The 20,004-nt window shown below is 38.1% G+C and overlaps 1 protein-coding gene and 1 long non-coding RNA gene across 3 annotated transcripts; one reads left to right on the top strand and one right to left on the bottom strand.

Moving 5' to 3' along the window:
* Window positions 1–8,079: 8,079 nt before the first annotated feature.
* LOC142640150 (uncharacterized) lies at window positions 8,080–8,980 on the top strand. Its single transcript, XM_075814242.1, has 2 exons — window positions 8,080–8,811; window positions 8,966–8,980. The coding sequence occupies exons 1-2, from the start codon at window positions 8,080–8,082 to the stop codon at window positions 8,978–8,980; spliced, it is 747 nt and encodes a 248-aa protein (XP_075670357.1).
* A 4,107-nt stretch (window positions 8,981–13,087) lies between these two features.
* LOC142641662 (uncharacterized) lies at window positions 13,088–19,417 on the bottom strand. Of its 2 annotated transcripts, none has more exons than XR_012845434.1 (3): window positions 19,187–19,417; window positions 13,572–13,751; window positions 13,088–13,467 (listed from the first exon to the last, which is right to left on the bottom strand). It is a non-coding gene; the product is annotated as an uncharacterized LOC142641662 (long non-coding RNA). The 2 variants fall into 2 exon arrangements; XR_012845435.1 differs by lacking the exon at window positions 19,187–19,417 and adding an exon at window positions 13,838–13,946.
* Between the last annotated feature and the right edge of the window lie 587 nt (window positions 19,418–20,004).

The raw sequence follows: 20,004 nt of genomic DNA, 5'->3' as shown, positions 1-20,004 counted from the left end.
CAATTAAAATTTAATTAAATTTTTTCTGAGTTTTTTTTGCTATATATAAATGGTAACGTAGCTATACTCATTTTCTGACGGGTTTGCCTTGGTTAAGTATACGACATGTTTTTTGTTTGTTTACATCTGACCTTATAAACCTTACAAACAGGTAGGTCCAGGAGAATAGCGGCAAACAAATTGATACTTTGTAATCCATACCTATATTATAAAACCTTTTTTTTTTTTTTTTGGGTGAGAAAACTATTATAAAACAAATTAAAGATTAGTTTATCCAGGCCAAAGGCCTTGTAGCCGAATTGACACCTCCCCATGTACAAAGTGCTTGAGGGTCTAAGGGGGAAAGGGTTCGAGGGATTTGTCTTTAGGTCTCAACTTTAATTAATTGGTTTCAAGTTCTTCAAATTTGGGCAAATCTTGCTCACCTTTGATATGATTCATATGAATGCCACTTTTTTTGTTTTATTTTTTATTTTCTTGCTCTGGGCTTAACTTTTCCTCCTACATGCCACTTTTTCTCCTCTTTTTAAAACCTGCCTTTCCTCACCTCTTTGCTTTTCTAAGATTTGCAAACAACATTTAATTCTCATTACAACGGCAAGAAATAATATGAATATAAATAGTCTGTATTATTTTTTGTGTTCTATTTTATATTCTACAAATTATAACTTGTTAAACATTTCTTTATTTACTTTTTTCATTTTAAACTTTGACTATTTTATAAGAAAAATTAAATGAATATATGACAAATTATGATTGGTAGAACATAAAGTGTAATACAAATCGTGTAGAAAGTGGAACATAAAGTAGAACACAAAAAGTGGTACAAAATATAATACAAATTTTTTGTACCACTTTTTGTGTTCCACTTTATATTCCACCAATCACAACTTGTCATGTGTTTATTTTTATGGTCCTAAAAATTACACAATCTCTCTTTGTTATCCAACCTTTTATCTTATTTAATTTTTTGCAATGTCAGAAAAGAAAATTCACTTTTTTTTTCACACTTGTTTAAATAGTAAGTTGTGATTGGTATATCATTTTTTCATGAATCAATTCATCCCTAGCATTACTTGTAATATACATCAATCACAATGTACTCCCTTAATAAATATAAAAAAAAAAGAAGAAGTTGTTGTGACATATTATTTTCTTTGACATCCTTTCTTTTATTCACTTATCCTATATCTTATCAATATATATATATATATATATAAAAGCAGAGACCTCATGCGAGAGTGCATGAAGTTTTGCCATGTGGCGCTCTATATGAGTTCTTTGCAATCCTCTTTATTATGAAATGATGTTTTCCAACTTCAAAAATTAAAACAATGCAGCTTTTATGTTTAGCACTTATTGCTTCATCAAAAATCAATTCGCTTCTTCCTCTCTCCTAACTCTTCACTTCTATCCATCAACAAAAAAAAAAAAAAAACTATTCACTTCTTCAGGACAAAAAAAAAAAAAACACTTTCACTTCCCCGTTCAAATTTAAATGCACACTATGGATAAGCACCTGGCAAAGTGAGACCAAGTTTTGCACTATTACACCTTTACAATAATATTATACTTTCCAAGTAATTTCTGTTGAGATCAAACCCATCTTAAATTTTTTAAATTTCATTCATTCTCTTTCTTAACTCTTCAGTTCTTTCTACGTCTCTTAAGTCTTAACTCTTCACTTCTTCTAGCAAAAACACAAACAAAAAACTCTTTCACTTCCCCTTTCAATTAAATGCACACTATTGTACCTATTTCTTTTGAAAATTATTATATTGATGGATCAACGATTCCTCTTTGGGTTCATGAACAAAAGCTCCTTTCTTAGTGTCTGTAGATAAATAAATATTGCCAACTCTCTCTCTTTGTTTCTTTCTTTCAAAATTTTTTTTTTCAAAATTTTATTTGGGATACTAAGTTTGCGGTTTGCAATGTTTAAGGGAAGATAGACTCAGGTAGATTGAAGCTTCAACTTTACCATGTTTTGGCCGGGGACTAAAGTCACTAAACACAAGGAGAAAATGCCACCAGCCCTAATTTATCAAATCCTTCTTCAGTATCTAAGACGTACAAAATACTAATACTCAATTTGTTCATTCTTTGTTGTTGTTTGGTAATGGGTTTTTGATAATCGAACTAGATGGTGGTTTGTTTCTTTTCATTTGAACTGTTTACTGGTTGAGATTTTTACTGAGCCACTGTTTTTCTAATTTATGATTTGGCTTTTGGTGAGTGATTTAAATATGTTACATGAGGATGTGACTAAGAAAATTAGTTGAATTGGGTAATATTTAGACCCTAAGGCAAAGACAGGTTGAGTAACTAATCTGGTTTTGTTGGGCAGGTAGAAAGATCAATGAGGAAGAAGCTTAATCAATAAATCAAGCTCCTCCAAGCCACATGTAGTCGGAGCACAAATACATGTATCTCTATGGATTGAGTCATATTCAAAGTGCCAATGGAGGCAAAACTTTTGTGGGATTCAAAGTGCAAAGAGCCCAAGAGTAATCATATATTTTATTTTGAATCCATAGTATTTGATAAAATGCTTGACAAAAAATTTATAATTTTTATTTGGTTGTATGATGTAGCAGCCTATATAATTGACATAAGTGAAACAAATTAAATTAGCTACGGGTAAGAAAGAAGTTATTATTTTTAGGTGAATAATTTTCTTTTACCTATCAAGGGGTTAAGTATTATTTGGTAGCAAATTTTTAAAATAATCACCACAATCTACACATATTCTATGTCCTACTAAATGATAGAAACTCAATTGTTAAAAATAAGAACAAAGAAAGAAACAATAGAACCCCAAAGGTACAAATTAAGAACTAAGTGGGTAGAAAAAAATTATGTGGTGTCTCCATTATTTGAAGGTTAGCCTAGAATCTATATAAACTCAAAATGGTATTAAAAAGTTGTTAAATATATTATACTGGTACACCTTTGTTAAAAAATTGTTTTATTTATTTATTTTTTTTTTTTATAGAAGATAGAATTTTTATTCTAGCATAATCTAAGTGTATATGTGTGTGGAGGTCCCTCCTGGAGACTTGAACCCTGACCCTTGCCTCCCACACCCCATAAGTACTTATACTTGTGGAGTGAGTATCACACCAAGGGTGTACGATGGTTAAAAAATTGTTAAATATGTTGAATCATGTCCATCACAACCATCATTGAAACTACTTGCTTTATTTATTTATTGGTCAAGTATTATGTACGACTGTCCGCAAGAGCCTTGACAATATCAAAGTGTGTTTGTTGCTTTGCCTAGACATGAATCACTATGCAACCTTAGCATTGCTATAGTTAAAATATTATTGAAGATGCTTCTTAGGGTCAATGCCTTAGTTAGACATTTCGTATGACAAGGGACAGATTCAAGGAGTTTGATATGCATAATGTATGCTTGCAATTAATTGGTTTACGATCAACTGAAGATGCTTCATAGGGTCAACGCCTTAGTTAGACATTTCGTATGACAAAGGACAGGTTCAAGGAGTTTGATATGCATAATGTATGCTTGCAATTAATTGGTTTACGATCAACTGAACATGCTTCATAGGGTCAACGCCTTAGTTAGACATATCGTATGACAAGGGACAGGTTCAAGGAGTTTGATATGCATAATGTATGCTTGCAATTAATTGGTTTACGATCAACTGATGGTAGACAACAAAATATGCCTACATGCTCTGAAATTTCTACTATAATTGTAGGTGATTTTAGCAATGAAAATATTCACCATTTATGTTATAATATATGTACAAAAATTTCAAAAACCATTTTACATAAAAGCTTACAGCATTATCCGCGCAACGCGCGGGCAACCTTCTAGTAGGATTTAATGGTGCAAACTTTTGATGAGGATTGGTTGGCGTCTCTAGGGGAGAGGTATCTGTGAGAGGTTGTGTATTTAAATCCAGTTTTTTTTCTGGTTTATTGTTTGTGCATCTAATTGGATTTCTTTCAGCTTTACTCTTTTATATATATATAAATGACTTATAAACTTGAATTGTTTTTAGTTCTAAAAAAAAAAAAAAAACTCATTCAAAAATTATGTTTTTTATGGTTTACTTATATTGGACTCCTCAATTTTTACACTACATTAACTCATTTTGTACAAAAATTAAAAAACTTAGATTAGATGAGACACATGTCGCAAAATTAAACTGTAATTAATATTCAATTTTTACATTGAATTAACTCGGCATAAAAAATTTAAAAATTTAGATTAGATAGGATATATGGCGCAAAATTAGACTCTAATTGAATTCCAATTTGAAATTTAATTGGATTTTCTCTCGGCTTTACCTATTATTATATACTAGTTGCTAACCCGTGCGATGCACGGGAAAATCTTATGAAAGTATAGTTTATACATTAAAGCATTCTTAATTTTACATGAACTATCATAGTTTTAATAATATTTGAAAAATAAAATAAAAAGTGAAAACTCAAGCCAATTCAAGATGAACCACTGCAATATCAAAGGCAGTCCTCCCATTCGTTTTCAGCAAGCAATATCAAGTTAAAATCACATTTGCACAAAACCTAAACAGACATCAACAATTTTACCAAGTTTTTTGCTAACTTCATAATAATTATGGAACACCTTGCAAGCTTTAATCACCACACTGGTACATCATTGATGTTGAAGTTTATACATGTTTTGCATGTGGAATTAAGTTTTAGAGTTTTATAGATGTGGCAGCCAGATGATAACTGGAAAGACTTTTATCACATAATAATAATGCAGCAATCAATATATAAATATATTGTGTGTAACAACATTTAAAAGGAACAAATAAAAAATAAGTGTACTCATTGTTTTGAATTATCCATTCATCTTAATCAAAATTTAACAAACTAAATTTGATAAAATAGTTTTCAAATGAGTAAAACTTTATAAAGCTTGAGTATAGTTTCCTCTTATTTGCAAAAGTTTCCACATAATTCATCCAAAAAAGTCTACAACCCTTCCCAGGCCTTTTTTGGATAAGTGAATAACTCTTCCCAGACCTTACCAAACCTAAAAGAAAAGATTGAAAGAAAACTTTAAATTAGATAATCATTCAGAGGAACAACTACAAACAACCATGAAAATATTATGACTTGAGTTTTTATTCATTGAAATTGAACATTTACATGTTTCCTACCATAAGGTTTTGGATTCTAACTCCAATTCCAAATGCCATGTTGCTTAATATAAAGTTGTAAACTATCAACTTCTCATCTCTTTTAGGAATCCATCACCTCTTCTTAAAGGTATCATCCTAGCACACTGAGCTTTCACCATCCCTGTTAAACTTTAGCCCAAACAACTATATAAAGATGCTTGAATCCCAAACATACTAAATAAAAATCCAAAACTTATCATATGTATTATATCCCTACACTTTCTTAATAACCAAACTGAAATTATTTAAAAAAAAAAATACAAACTTGCATACAATGATACAAAAAGAAAGATATTGTTTTTAAGATAATACCCAATTGTGATAATCAGAGTCCACTGACAGACCTTGTAAAAAATACCTGTAGTCAACAACAGTGCAATGCAATCTGCTAGATAGATTAAGATCATTCACCCAAAAAAAAAAACAAAAACAAAAAGTGCGAAATGGGAAGGGACATAGATAATTTTTTTTTTGATAAGTAGGAAGGGACATAGATAATAAACTTGAAAATCTTAGTAAATCCTATGAAAATTTCAAAGTAATCTGACTTTCAAATTAAAATTTTCTAGAGCACACATCAAGGAATTTAATATTTTGAACAATATTGAGTCAAGATCTGTAAAAATGCAAAAAATAGTCCATTAGATTTGTGTAGACAAATCATCAAATTTAAATGGGACTAGTTCTAAAACTATTAACATTAAATGGATGAGAAAAGAGAGCTTCATGGTAATGAAGATAAACTCATTGTTCTATGTTTCGCTCATTGCAAGTTGATGGGACTAACGAGAGGGATCACGGACGAATTCAATACTGCAGACGACACCGCTCCCTTTGACGAACCTAATACTGCCACGTCATTGACGAGATACCAAAATCATTCAATGCCGCCAGTAATACCTTGGGCGGTTACAACACCAGCTAGGTAGACCGTTGGGGGCGTACTAAAGATCCATTACTCGGCTGGGAGCGTTATTAAGCAAGGCATTAATGCCACAACGGCTGGAATCCAGAAGAAAGTATATAAAGCCTTCACACCTCCAACACAAGGTACACATACAGACACAAGTACAGTAGATGCGAAGTTATTCTGTTATTATAAACTTTCTTTTGCATTGACTTTGGCATCAAAGGTGTTGTGGCAGGCACCACACCGGTGACCAATTGAAGGAGCTTTTGCTTCCGTCGAGACGCAGGAGCGTGACCAGCATCAACTGGACGAACTCACATCGACTGATGAACTCTTGCTTCATCAATTTGGCGCAGTCTGTGGGGACGACATTCTCGTACTACGATTTGAAAACGCAGTTCCTACCAACTCCAATATCCAGATGGAATCCAACCAAGACTCAGCAGCCTTGGCTCAGCAAGTCCAAGCTCTTGCGGCCACTGTCGAAGAACTCACCAGGCAGAATCAGGAGATGAGACAAAGGCTTCAGTAGGAGGAAAACCGATCAAGAGCTATCCAAGAGGATGAAGGGGATAGCCACAGGAGAACTGGCCAATGAAGGACCATTACTCAAGAGGAACAGCATTCTGATCTCCTCCAGGAAATGAGAAAGGAGATGGACGAGTTGAGAAATGCCATCAAGTAGAAGACGGATCAGAGCCTAGATAGAATGGTCAGGGCAACGGATTCTCCCTTTACCATGGTAGTCTTAGAACGACCAGTACCAGCAAAGTTTCGGTTTCCTTAACTTGAACCTTTTGATGGGCTTAAGGATCCCCAAGATCACCTTAATACCTTCAAGACGACACTGGGTCTTCAACAGCCCCCTGATGAAATAATGTGTCGTTCCTTCCCGACTACGCTGAAGGGAGCTGGAAGAGAGTGGTTCACGAGACTGCCCACTTCATCTATTGACAGCTTCGAACAGTTAAGTAGCGCCTTTCTGCGCCATTTCGTCAGAGGGCAACGTTCTAAAAGACCAGCGGATCACCTATTCACTGTTAAGCAAGGGGAGAGGGAGACCTTGCAGTCATACGTGAAACGCTTCACTCGAGAGACCTTAGAGATGGACGACGCAGACGACAAGGTACAGCTGACGACATTTATAGCAGGGCTTAGGTCCCGAGAATTTGTCGTCTCGCTGGCAAAGAATCTGCCTCGGACGATGGCAGAGATGCTCCTGAAGGCCCAAAAGTACATGAATGCCGAGGATGCACTGGCAGCCATTGTGGACGAGGAAAGACCGAAAAAGGAAGGAAGGAAGGAAGACGAACGTAGGGGGCAAAAGAGGGAGCACCCAGGCCGTCGAGGAAGTGACGTAGATAAACGAAAGGACGAAAAAGCTCCACGAACGGTAAAATTCACTCCTCTGATTATGTCTGTTGACAAAATTTTGACACAGATTTAGGATCAACATTACCTTCAATAGCCGAGACATTTGCATTCATCCCCTAACGTGCGGGACAAGAACAAATACTGCCGATTCCACAAGGATCATGGCCATTACACGGAGGATTGCCGCGACCTGAAAGGACAGATAGAGGAGTTGATACAGAAAGGAAAACTGCAGAAGTATGTGAAGAAGGGAGAGTCCAGCAAGCTCAGAGACGACGGCAAGGGCCAGCGCAAGTCCTCGTCAAAGAATGGGATCCGCCATTCCCAACCATCACAGGATGTGATTGGGGAAATACATATGATCGCAGGAGGGCCATTCACGGGGGGATCATGCAAGTCCCTCAAGAAAACATGCTAGAGACAAGTGAATAACGTCCATATGGAACCCCCATTCAAGCAGAGACGAACAAACCAGGACATGTTTTTCAACGAAGAGGATGCTTGGGGAGTAAGGCAGCCACATAATGACCCCCTGGTTATAACGCTCACAATCGAAGGATTTAACACCAAGAGGATCCTTATAGACAATGGCAACTCTGCAGACATATGTACTTACCGGCCTTCCAACAGTTGAAACTAGATCCTGGGAGATTATGCCCCTTCGACTCCCCCTTCGTCAGCTTAAGCGGGGACAGGGTGTACCCCAAGGGCATAGTGACATTAAAAGTCACAATAGGAACCTACCCGAAGCAACAGACCCGTCAGTTGGACTTCCTGGTGGTAGATTGCCCATCCTCATATAATGTAATCATTGGTAGACCCACGCTCAATAGGTGGAAGGCGGTCACGTCCATCTACTGCCTAAAGGTGAAATTCCCAACTGAGGACGGCGTTAGCGAAGTGAAAGGGGATCAGGTCCTAGCCAGGGAATGCTACCAGGCTGTATTGGCTGCAAAAGAGAACCATGCATGGACAATCGAGAAGGAAAAAGAAGACAAAGTAGAAGCTTTGGAAGCAGTGAAACTCGTCGAGGGAGAGACCGCCAAGACGACGAGGATAGGAACAACCTTAAGTCCTGAGATGAGGACGAAGCTCATTCAATTTCTCAAGGAAAATTTGGATGTCTTTGCATGGAGTCACGAGGATATGCCCGACATATCACGCCAGGTCATTCAGCACAAGTTGAACGTAGATCCCGAGAAAAAGCCCATCCAACAGAGACGACGAGTCTTTGCCCCCGAACGAAGCCAGGCAATCACCGACGAAGTTAACAAGTTGTTGCAAGCAAACTTCATTCGGGAAGTTTATTATCCCGAGTGGCTGGCCAACGTCGTGCTGGTAAAAAAAATGAATGAAAAATGGAGAATGTGTGTGGATTTCATGGATCTAAACAAGGCTTGCCCAAAGGACAGTTTCCCCCTGCCTAGGATAGACCAGCTGGTAGATTCCACGGCCGGGCATAAGCTACTGACGTTCATGGATGCCTTTTCAGGATACAACCAGATAAAGATGGCTGAGGAAGATCAAGAAAAAACTGCCTTCATCACGAGCCAGGGGCTCTACTACTATAAGGTAATGCCCTTTGGACTGAAGAACGCAGGGGCAACATACCAAAGATTAGTAAACAAGATGTTCAGCAAGCAGATTGGCAGAAACATGGAGGTATATGTGGACGATATGCTCGTCAAGAGCAAAAAGGAATTGACGCACCTGGACGATTTGGAAGAAACATTTAACACCCTCAGAAAATATCAGATGAAGTTGAATCCCAGTAAGTGTTTTCGGGGTAGCCTCAGGAAAATTCTTGGGATTCATGGTGTCCCAAAGAGGGATAGAAGCAAATTCGAAGAAGGTACAAGCAATACTCAACATGACGTCACCTAAGACCGTCAAAGAAGTCCAGAAGCTCACAGGGAGGATTGCTGCACTCAATAGATTCGTCTCCAAAGCAACGGACAAATGCTTACCCTTTTTCAAGACGTTGAAGCAAGCTTTCGCCTGAACTGACGAATGTGAAACAGCGTTTCAAGAGCTCAAACATTACCTGAGCAATCCGCCCCTACTAAATCCGTCAAAGGAAAGAGAAAACCTTTATCTATACCTAGCAGCATCAGCCACGGCCGTTAATGCAGCCCTGATTCGAGAGGAAGATAAGAAGCAGCTTCCAGTTTACTACATCAGTCAAGCCCTCCAGGGAGCAGAAGCCAAGTACCCCAGGATTGAGAAGATTGCATTCGCTTTAATAGTGGCTTCACGGAAGCTGCGACCATACTTCGAAGCACATCCCATCCTAGTAATGACGGATCAACCGATCAGGAAATCCATGAACAAACTTGAGGCAGCAGGGAGAATGGTACAGTGGGCAATCGAACTCAGTCAGTTCGACATCGAGTACCTTCCCAGAACTACCATCAAGGCACAAGCTTTAGCAGATTTCATTGCCGAGTTCACCCCTCACGAAGATGACGACCGCGGTGATAAAGCAGAACAATGGACAATCCAGAATGATGGCTCATCAGCCTAAAAGAGGGGAGGAGTAGGGGTCATTATAATCACCCCCGATGGAGAAAAGCTCAGATATGGAGTTCGACTTAAATTTCCAGCCACCAATAACAAAGCGGAGTACGAAGGAATATTGACGAGGCTGAGACTCGGGAAGGCACTTGGAGCAAAAAATCTGCTCGTTCAGAGTGACTCGAAGCTAGTAATAGGACAAATCAGAGAGGAGTACAAAGCAAAGGAGGAAAGAATGCAGAAATACCTCAAGATGGCGAAACATTTGGCCCGGGAGTTTGACAAATTGGAGTTTCTACAGATCCCAAGAGGCCAGAATATGGAAGCAGACGAGATCGCAAAAATAGCCTCCTCAGAAGAAGAACCGGCGTGCACGGAGCTGAGCATGGAGATGCAAAAACGCCCCAGCATCGAAGAAATCCCAACATTCGCAATCCAGAGTATAAACAGCTGGATGACACCGATCGTGTCCTTCCTCCAAGACCGACACCTCCCTCAGGATGCCAAGGAGGCCAGGAAAATCAAGTAGAAAGCAACCAGGTTCAAGATTCTAAATGACCACCTATACAAAAGGGTCTATTCCCTGCCTTACTTAAAGTGTGTCGATGAGGATGAAGCCAGGTACATCCTGGAAGAAATCCACGAAGGTATTTGCGGATATCACGCTGGCCCTAGGTCCTTGGTAAGCAAAGTCATTCAAACAGGTTATTTCTGGCCAACTGTCCAAGCTGACGCAGTAGAACTCGTCAAGAATTGTGACAAGTGTCAGAGATTCGGGAATGTCCAACGACTTCCAGCAGAGAAATTGACGACAATATCATCCTCGTGGCCATTCGCGCAATGGGGAATCGACATCGTCGGACCATTACCCCCGGGTAAAGGTCAGGTAAGATTCCTACTTGTTGCAATTGATTACTTTACAAAATGGGTTGAAGCAGAAGCGATGGCAACCATCACCGAGGCACGAATCCGAAGCTTCATGTGGAAAAATATAATCTGCAGGTTCGGGATCCCACAGACGATCATATCAGATAATGGGCGGCAGTTTGACAGCCAAGGCTTCAGGGACTTCTGCTCTAACCTCGGCATCAGAAACCAGTTCTCGTCCCTAGGGCATCCACAGGCGAACAGACAGATAGAAGTGACGAACCAAACATTGCTCCAGATAATTAAAACTAAACTGGACGACGCGAAGGGTGCCTGGCCAGAAGAATTGCCCAATGTATTATGGGCCTACAGAACCACGGCGAGAACCCCAACGGGCGAAACCCCATTCAGGCTTACATATGGCACTGAAGCAGTAATCCCGATCGAAGTAGGAGTAGCCAGCATCAGACGAGAAGCATTCCACGAAGAAAATAATAACAACCAATTGCGAGTAAACCTGGACTGCCTAAACGAAGTAAGAGACAGAGCTTCTAACAGGATGATGAAATACCAACAGAAAATGACCGAATACTATAATAGGAGGGTGAGGCTCAGACGACTTGACATAGGCGACCTCGTCCTGCGCAAGGTCACTATAGCAACTAGAGACTCTACCCAAGGAAAACTCGGCCCCACGTGGGAAGGACCATACCGAGTTACCCATTATTCCAGGCAAGGCAGTTATCACCTGGAAATCTTGGACGGGAAAAGGCTTCCTCGACCATGGAACATTGAGCACTTGAAGAAGTACCACCAAAGGATGTAACAAATTAATGTATTCACTTTTTGAAATTAATAAAAGCATTGTTTATCTAATATATACGTGCTAACAGGCTAGGTCACAAGTACGAGTTACAAGAGTCAAAAAAGTCTAAGTAATAAGATTCCGCCTTGACGGATGTACATTACTAACGAAATAAAGAGATTATCTCAAATAAGTCTAAGTAATAAGATTCCGCCTTGACGGATGTACATTACTGACGAGATAAATAGATTATCTCAAAAAAGTCTAAGTAATAAGATTTCGCCTTAACGGATGTGCATTACTGACGAGATAAAGAGATTATCTCAAAAAAGTCTAAGTAATAAGATTCCGCCTTGACAGATGTGCATTACTGACGAGATAAAGAGATTATCTCAAGAAAAAAAAAAGTCTAAGTAATAAGATTCTGCCTTGACGGATGTGCATTACTGACGAGATAAAGAGATTATCTCAAAAAAGGCTAAGTAATGAAATTCCGCCTTGACGGATGTACATTACTGACGAGATGAAGATATTATCTCACAAAAAAAAAAAGCCTAAGTGCAAGATCATTGGAAGGGGGAACAAGTGCAACATACCACACACATGAAGACAAGAAAGCATGCAGTTATAAAAACCAGAGCAATAAGTAATTACTTTTCCATCCAAGAGTCCTGAAACATCGGACCCAAAAGTAGTGTTCTTAAAATAAGAATAAAATTGTTTTGAAATTTAAGCCCAAAATACAAAGGGCACCCAAAAAAAAAAAAAAAAAGCAGGAATTATCACAAGTTTCATATGTCTGCAACAACATCATCAGTAGGAGGAACATCCGCAAGAGCACTGGTCTCAGGGGCCGACTGCTAGGCAGCCTTGTCAGCAGACATCTCTTTGTCTACCTCTTCCATATCCAACATCTCCAGGTTTACTCCAGAGGGGTGCTTGATCAGATATCTCCTCGGCAGCCCGAACCCCTTGAAGTACCAACTGAAGAGTACGGAGTTGTACTCTTCAATTTGCTGGAAGCCTTCTATGGCCCTAGCAGCAACACCCTTCACCCTCTCCCTGGCAGCAGCAAGTTGTTCGTCCTTCTCCAAAACCAATTGCCGCTCGGTTCTGAGGTCATCATTAAATTTCTTGACCTTTTCCTTGGCAAGATTGGCTTCGCCCATAGAAGTTATAAACTCCTTCTTCAACTTTGAGTTGTCCACCTCCAAGGCCGTTATTTGTGATAGCGCGGACTCGACCTTGGCCTCCTGAGCTAGATACTCGGAGGAAAGATGAATGCCCTCCCCCAACACTTGAAGAACACGCAAGGAGATCGAACCTAAAAAAAAAAAAAAAAAAAAAAAAAAAAAAAAAAAAAAAAAAAAAGACGAACACAAAGAAATAAAATTGGCACAAGAGCATTACCTGGATGAGCTTGTGGAGATGACGACCCAAAAGCTCCTTTGTGGATGAGCCCAAAAAGATCCTCAAGTCTTCCGCCGTCACAATCTCATGAGCCCTGTCCATTGCCAATTTCTCATCGTCCCAGATCGAGGACGAGCGAGAATCAGCTTTCTCCTTCCCCTTATCTGAGGTTCGCTGCTTTTTTGAGGCAAGAGTAGGGATCTCTTCAATGGAGGCAGTAGGAGAAGCAGACCTCGTCGTATCAATCTCGGAGGCGAGGTGGGTAACTGAAGCGGCTGAAGTAACGGGAGGGCCTTTCCCAGTGATGCGTACCACCTTCTTCCCAAGATGGGACAATGGTTCGTCCTTCTTGGCCCTCATCTTATCATACATACCTTTGTTGAACTTGGTCGTCATCTCTGCAAGAAGGAAACACTTGTAAAAAAAAAAAAAATATATATATATATATATATATATATACACATATGCAAGAAAACCCGATGCAGATGAAACATCCACTTACTTTTTTTTCCCTCAATCCTGAGGTTACACAAGACAAAAGCAAAAGGCTCTGGGCCGAGGCAATAGAATGCAAGAGTTCTCGGGTCCACCAGGTCGTCCCAATCTTCGATCGTCTGCGCGTATTCAATCACCTTCTCCACTCGCTCCTTATACCTGCTCTTAAGCTTAGGGCGCCTCTTGACTGCACAAAACAATGGACAGAGGAGTTAAAGACCAGAAAAAGCAAACACCACGAAACTCAAATGACGAAAATAAATAATGACGCACCTAAGGTCGGGGTCCCCCACTAACGAGATAGCCTCGGGAGTTCACCCCAAACCTCTCCGGAGGGAGTTTCAAAATCGTCCCCAGACACAAAGACAAACCGGGACTTCCAATACCTGAAAGACGAAGGTAAATTCCAGACGATCCTGGTCCTCCTTTCCCAAGGGACTAGCTCATAGTACCCGTATTCCTTGGACTCCTTCAAACGGTACAAATAGGTGAGCTCGTCCATTTTAAGCTCTCCACCGTCCGTAGCGGCCAGCCATATCCCCATACAGCTGACCACTATCCTCCAGGAGTTGGGCATGAGCTGCCCCGGAGCAATACCGTAGCGGTCTAACAGCTCCATAAAAAAAGGGTGGACCGGGAACCTCAGCCCACAGACGAAGGAAGACTCATAAAAACAGACCTCTCCAGGAAAGGAATGACCGGCCCGATCCTCTTCATTGGGCAAACGAACCCTAACCCACTTTGGGAATTGAAACCTATCCCTAAATCTGCCTAACGTCTCAAAATCCAGCCCACATACCTCTCTAAGGGCGTGGAAAACCCTAACTTCCCGAAAGGTAGAAACAGTTGTATCTCCCTCCATCGGGTCGTCGCTAGACGACAACCCAGTCTTGAGTTCACTAGTCCTCACCTCGGACATCTCTACCCACTCCCTCAACAATTTCTTGAACCAATTGACAGACTAACGAAGAAAGGGCAACAAATCAGCCACAACGACTCCCAGACTGTTACCCTCAAAAACAAAATCCTCAAGATTTGGAAAAACACCTAGAAACACTCCTAAACGCGCAAAAAGGAAAGAAATTGAGGGGAAAATAGTCTAAACCTCAGAACTACCAATCATAGAAAGACCAAAGAAGCTATAAAAAAAAATAAAAAAAAGGGGGGGGGGGGGGAAGAATCGAAAGGGGAAAAGAAGGACATACCTCGAATGGAGAAAGTAGGAAACCCCGCCTCGCACCAGCTTACAGAAGAAATTGGAAAGATGGAGGTGTGCACCGGTTTGCAGAAAAATCAGAGAGATAGGGAGGCTCAGAGCATAAACAGGGAATTTGAGAAGGTGAAAAGAAAAAAGGAGGAAAAAGGGAGTTTTTAAAAACAAAGCCCAGAAAAACCGAAAATCGGCGGGAAACCCAAGGGTCACACAATGGGAGCAGTAACTGCACCCACCATTAAGTGCCACGTGGCCACAACCAGTATGGCGCTGCCACTACGCCTTTATTACAGCACAAAATCCCAAGAGTCGCCTGCAGTTTAATAAACCTTTCGCATTCTGTGGTCGACATGACATGTCATGACGACCACAAAATCCGGGGGCATCTGATGGGACTGACGAGAGGGATCACGAATGAATTCAATATTGCAGACAACACCACTCCCTTTGACGAACCTAATACTGCCACGTCATTGACGAGGATACCAAAATCATTCAATGCCGCCAGTAATACCTTGGGTGGTTACAACACCAGGTAGATCGTTGGGGGCGTACTAAAGATCCATTACTCGGCTGGGAGCGTTATTAAGCAAGGCATTAATGCCACAACGGCTGGAATCCAGAAGAAAGTATATAAAGCCTTCACACCTATAACACAAGGTACACATACAGACACAATTACAGTAGATACGAAGTTATTCTGTTATTATAAACTTTCTTCTGCACTGACTTTGGCATCGGAGGCATTATGGCAGGCACCACACCGGTGACCAATTGAAGGAGCTTTTGCTTACGTCGAGACGCAGGAGCGTGACCGGCATCAACTGGACGAACTCACATCGACTGACGAACTCTTGCTTCATCACAAGTAATTTTGAAAACGATGCACGCATCTTTAACTCTCATTGTACCTTTGCAGTTAGACATAGAAAGATAGAAGAAAAATGTTTAAATCAAACTCAAACACTTCAACAAAATAAAATAAATATATAGAAGAGATTAAAAACCATCTTTTCTATAGGAAGTAAGGTTAAGTTAAAAACATAAACGGGTCAAGTTTTAGATTACCAATGTTGATGCAGCAAAAATTAGTAGAGATCGTCACTAATATCAACAGTAACAACAACTCCTTAAATTTCAATCATCTTACACTCTGTTTGTTTTGCTGGAAAACTTTCTGTAAAGATAGTTTTCCACATTTTCCAGTGTTTGGTAGCACAAAAAAAAACTGGTCAACGGAAAACTATCTTTGGTTAATGGAAAATCCCAATAAAAATAAGGCTTGTTTTTTATAGGTTGTTTTTCAAAAAATTTTATTGAAAAACAATCTCTCTCTCACAGTACGCTCTCTCACTCTTTCTCTCTTCCCTTTTCTTTTTCTTTCCTCACACTCTCACTGTCACTAACTCTGATCTCTCCTCTTCCATAGATCTCTCTCTCTTTCTCTCTCTCTCTCTCTCTCTCTCTCTCTCTCTCTCTCCATATTTCTCTTCCCCTTTATAACACAGTTCTCTGATTAGATTTTTTTTCCCCTCATTGCTCAGTAATTATTTCATTCCTCTCTACCAAAGATCGAATTCTTTACTTTGAATTTCAAACTTAATTTAATTTTTTCTCTAACAAATTTTTGGTTTGATGGATTCCAGGTAGAAGGTTTTTTTGCACATAAAAGTGCTAAAAAGATAAAAATATAAAAAATAAAAAAGAAGAAAGAATGAATGAATGAATGAAGTAAAAGACGAAAATTGTAAACGTAGTGCCTATATGGCTCTAAATTGCTTTTACGTATAATAATCTTTTTTGTTGACAGATACATTATGCAGATACTATGTAGTGATGATATATTATGTAAATACATCATATAAATACATAATTTTGAGTAATATTAAAGACTTGTGGTTGACCATAGTAAATAATTAGTGTACCAGCAAAAAGAGTAGACAATTAAAAGTTATTGTTATTTGCACTTATTAAAGATGTATTCCCCTGTCAATTTTATGTATATAGACAAATGGTTGATATATATATATATATATATATATATATATATATGTGTGTGTGTGTGTGTGTGTGTGGATGTTCCTGTTCATATATATGAGCAAGATGAGTGGTAGAGATCATGAAAATTTGACAACTAATTTGATTGTATCTATTGTCAAAATTTTAGTATAAAAACTAAATTCATTCTTGTTTTTTTTTTTTTTTAAATATTGATTACATTAGTTAGTTTACATAATACACATGGTTTAAATTACACAAGAAATATAAAAAATAAAAATAAAAATTTGCATACTAAATACCAAAAAACATTCTCAAGCTCATTCTCAAGGTCGTTATCAAACACTGGAAAATGATATAGTTTTCTAGAAAAATTTTCTTTGGAAAATGAACTATTTTCCAGAAAACATTACTACTGAAACAAACAAAGCATTAAATAAAAGATTTTCTCTCACTTTGAGCAAACATAAAAAATTCGTACCAAAGCTAACAAAATGCTTAATTGGACATGCGAGAACTCTAAAAGAAAACTGAAAGAAGCACACTTAGCAACAAAAAAAATTTAATTTCTCCTCCCAAATGAAATCCCAGGGTAGCTTTGATTATACCAAAACGTGCATAAATATTAATTATAGCTACTGCAGGTAAAGCAGTGAAGTTGTCTAATTTTGAACAGTTCCATAGTGGTGCACACTACACAGTACAATCACTTGGCCTTCCTGCTTGGTTTGAATTATAGTCTTTTATGTTTTAATATTACAAGACAAGTTCATAAACGTATTGGGCTTTTCGTTTTCTATCTTTCAAAGATGTTAACTGACAGTGAAAAATGCTAAGAGCTTTGTAACTTAGAGAGAACATCTGGTCTCATAAAAGCGAAAAACAAAGGTTCGAATCTCTCTCCCTCACTTAGTATAACAATTGTATTATTTTTTTAAAAAAATTGACAATGAAGAATGAAGATGATGGTAATGTCTGAAAAACTCCCAAAAAAATTCTCATATGGATCCTTAAATGAATAAATAAATGTGTCTTTGTATCATCTACAAAATAAATTTTTCAATACTATTTATCACAATCCAAGAAAAATGTTAGTCACATCTCAAATTACAATTAAGGATTTTCGTGAATCATCTATGTAACCAAATTCTACCTAATAAACACTTAGCACACATTTGGAGAACTAATTCAATAAAAATATAAAATCCATATCAGCTGGGTCTCACAGTAAAGTAGGTTCATCAATTTTCCTAAGATCTAGTATTGTGTTTGACAGCCACCTTAACAGCTAATCAATAAATAAAGTAATTAACAAAAGAACAAAAAAGTTATGATTTTATATGAATGGCGAAAAGACAATGTCTTATACTTTCATTGACCATAAATATAATCCAAGCTTTCAGGGTGCTATGATTTCACTTTAAGCAGTAATGCTTTCAGTTTGCAATTCTCAACTTCTTCCCTAAGCAATCCACAACTACAATACTACTTTGGAAGTGGGCATGGCTAAACCCCCAATTGTAGTGGCTTTCAACCACAAATCAATAAAGTAAGAACACCCAAAGTATTTGTCCATTCAAAGTCTGAAGGAAGATCAGCTTCAACTCATGATATTATGAAATACCCTCAAATCCTCTCTCCCTCAAAACATCCAAACAAGGGAAGGGTAACTCCCCACCCCATTCCTCATCTTTCCTCTCCTCTCCTATCCTTGTAAACACACCCGAGTCAAGGATTGGACTTAGCTGAGTTAGCTCCCTCATTGGTTTTTTTTTTTTTTTTTTTTTTGGGGATCAGTAGATGTAAGACTTTATCGAAAATGAAAAAGAGGCACAGCAAAAAAAAAAAAAATGCCAGGTAAACAGAGTGTACAAAGGGACATAAAGCACTATACAAAACTGCATAAATATTGAAAATCAAACTAAGAAGATACAGGAATACCACCTAAGCCAAAAGTATAGTTTCACCACAACTAATTGGGTACCAATCCAACTATAGCTTATTTCATAAATTAAAACCTACCTTTAGCATAAAATTTAAGACACATAAAAGAAAAACGGTAAGAAGGAAAGTATACAATGTTTTGCCAAAGCACACTTCGTATTTGATATAGATAAGACCTAAAGAGCGGACTGCCTATGGTAGCAGCTATCAATCAATTTGCCAAAGCACAGCACAGAGATATAGATAATCTTTAAAGAGTCCATATCCGATCAATTTTCCTCGGCTTTTCTATCTCTCTCTGTTTCACAATTAATCAATTATATCTCCGTCAAAGTCCCAAACTCTTAGAACAATAATAAAGATTCAAAACCGAGCAGATAACCAATCCATATAACAAAATGTAATAAGGGAAACAAAAATCATCAAGCAAAAGAGTGGAGCAAAAAATAACTGAAATTTAGAGATACCTCAACTAAAGTAGGCACTGTCAGTATTTACACACGATGTGGAAAGGAAGACAGGAAGGAAGGAACTTAGAAAGGCGGCCATTAATGCGAAACAGTAGAGCAAGAAGGTGGGGAGCACAATTTCAAATTCTCTGTTTCCTTCACGGTTTCATTCTCTCTGCTTTCCTCACGTTATATCACGCAAAACCCTTCAGGATTCCACACTTCCACCTTCCACGGTTTTTATTTTTATTTTTTGTTTTTCCTTTTCACCTTACACGGTTTTTATTTTTTATTTTTTCCTCTAAGCTGAAAACGCTTTGAGTTGGGCTTGATAGTGGAAGTAAATAAATAAAAAGTGGGTTGGGATTTATTATACAAATTTATTATAGGGCTGGGACTTATTAAGCAAGAGATACTATAATCTGAAATTTGCAAAAACCATTTTAAATTGTAGGAAAAATTTAAAAAAAAAAATTAGAATGACATGGTTGCTGACATGGCGCAACTTGAGCACATAAATGTTAAACGCTATGTAGCAGCTTTTAATAATATATAGATATAGATATAGACTAACTTGTAACCCCATGTATATGCATGGATATACTTAAAAGGTATATATTAAGATGCATAATATAATTCTTACATATATAATTTAAGTATTATTGATAATTATTCTTATATTTTTTTTAACTCTTTAAAAAGTCTTGTAAGAATGTTATTATGTAGACAATGTAAATTGTCCATTTTTTTAAAATATTTTTATATTTATTAATTTTAGACTCTTTGGTTTTTGTACACAATAACTCACTTGAATAGATATTTATAATATGGTCCCA

The sequence above is a fragment of the Castanea sativa genome, chromosome 6 (genome assembly GCF_040712315.1).
Source record: "Castanea sativa cultivar Marrone di Chiusa Pesio chromosome 6, ASM4071231v1".
Lineage (NCBI taxonomy): Eukaryota > Viridiplantae > Streptophyta > Magnoliopsida > Fagales > Fagaceae > Castanea > Castanea sativa.
This window is presented reverse-complemented; position numbering and strand designations above follow the sequence as displayed.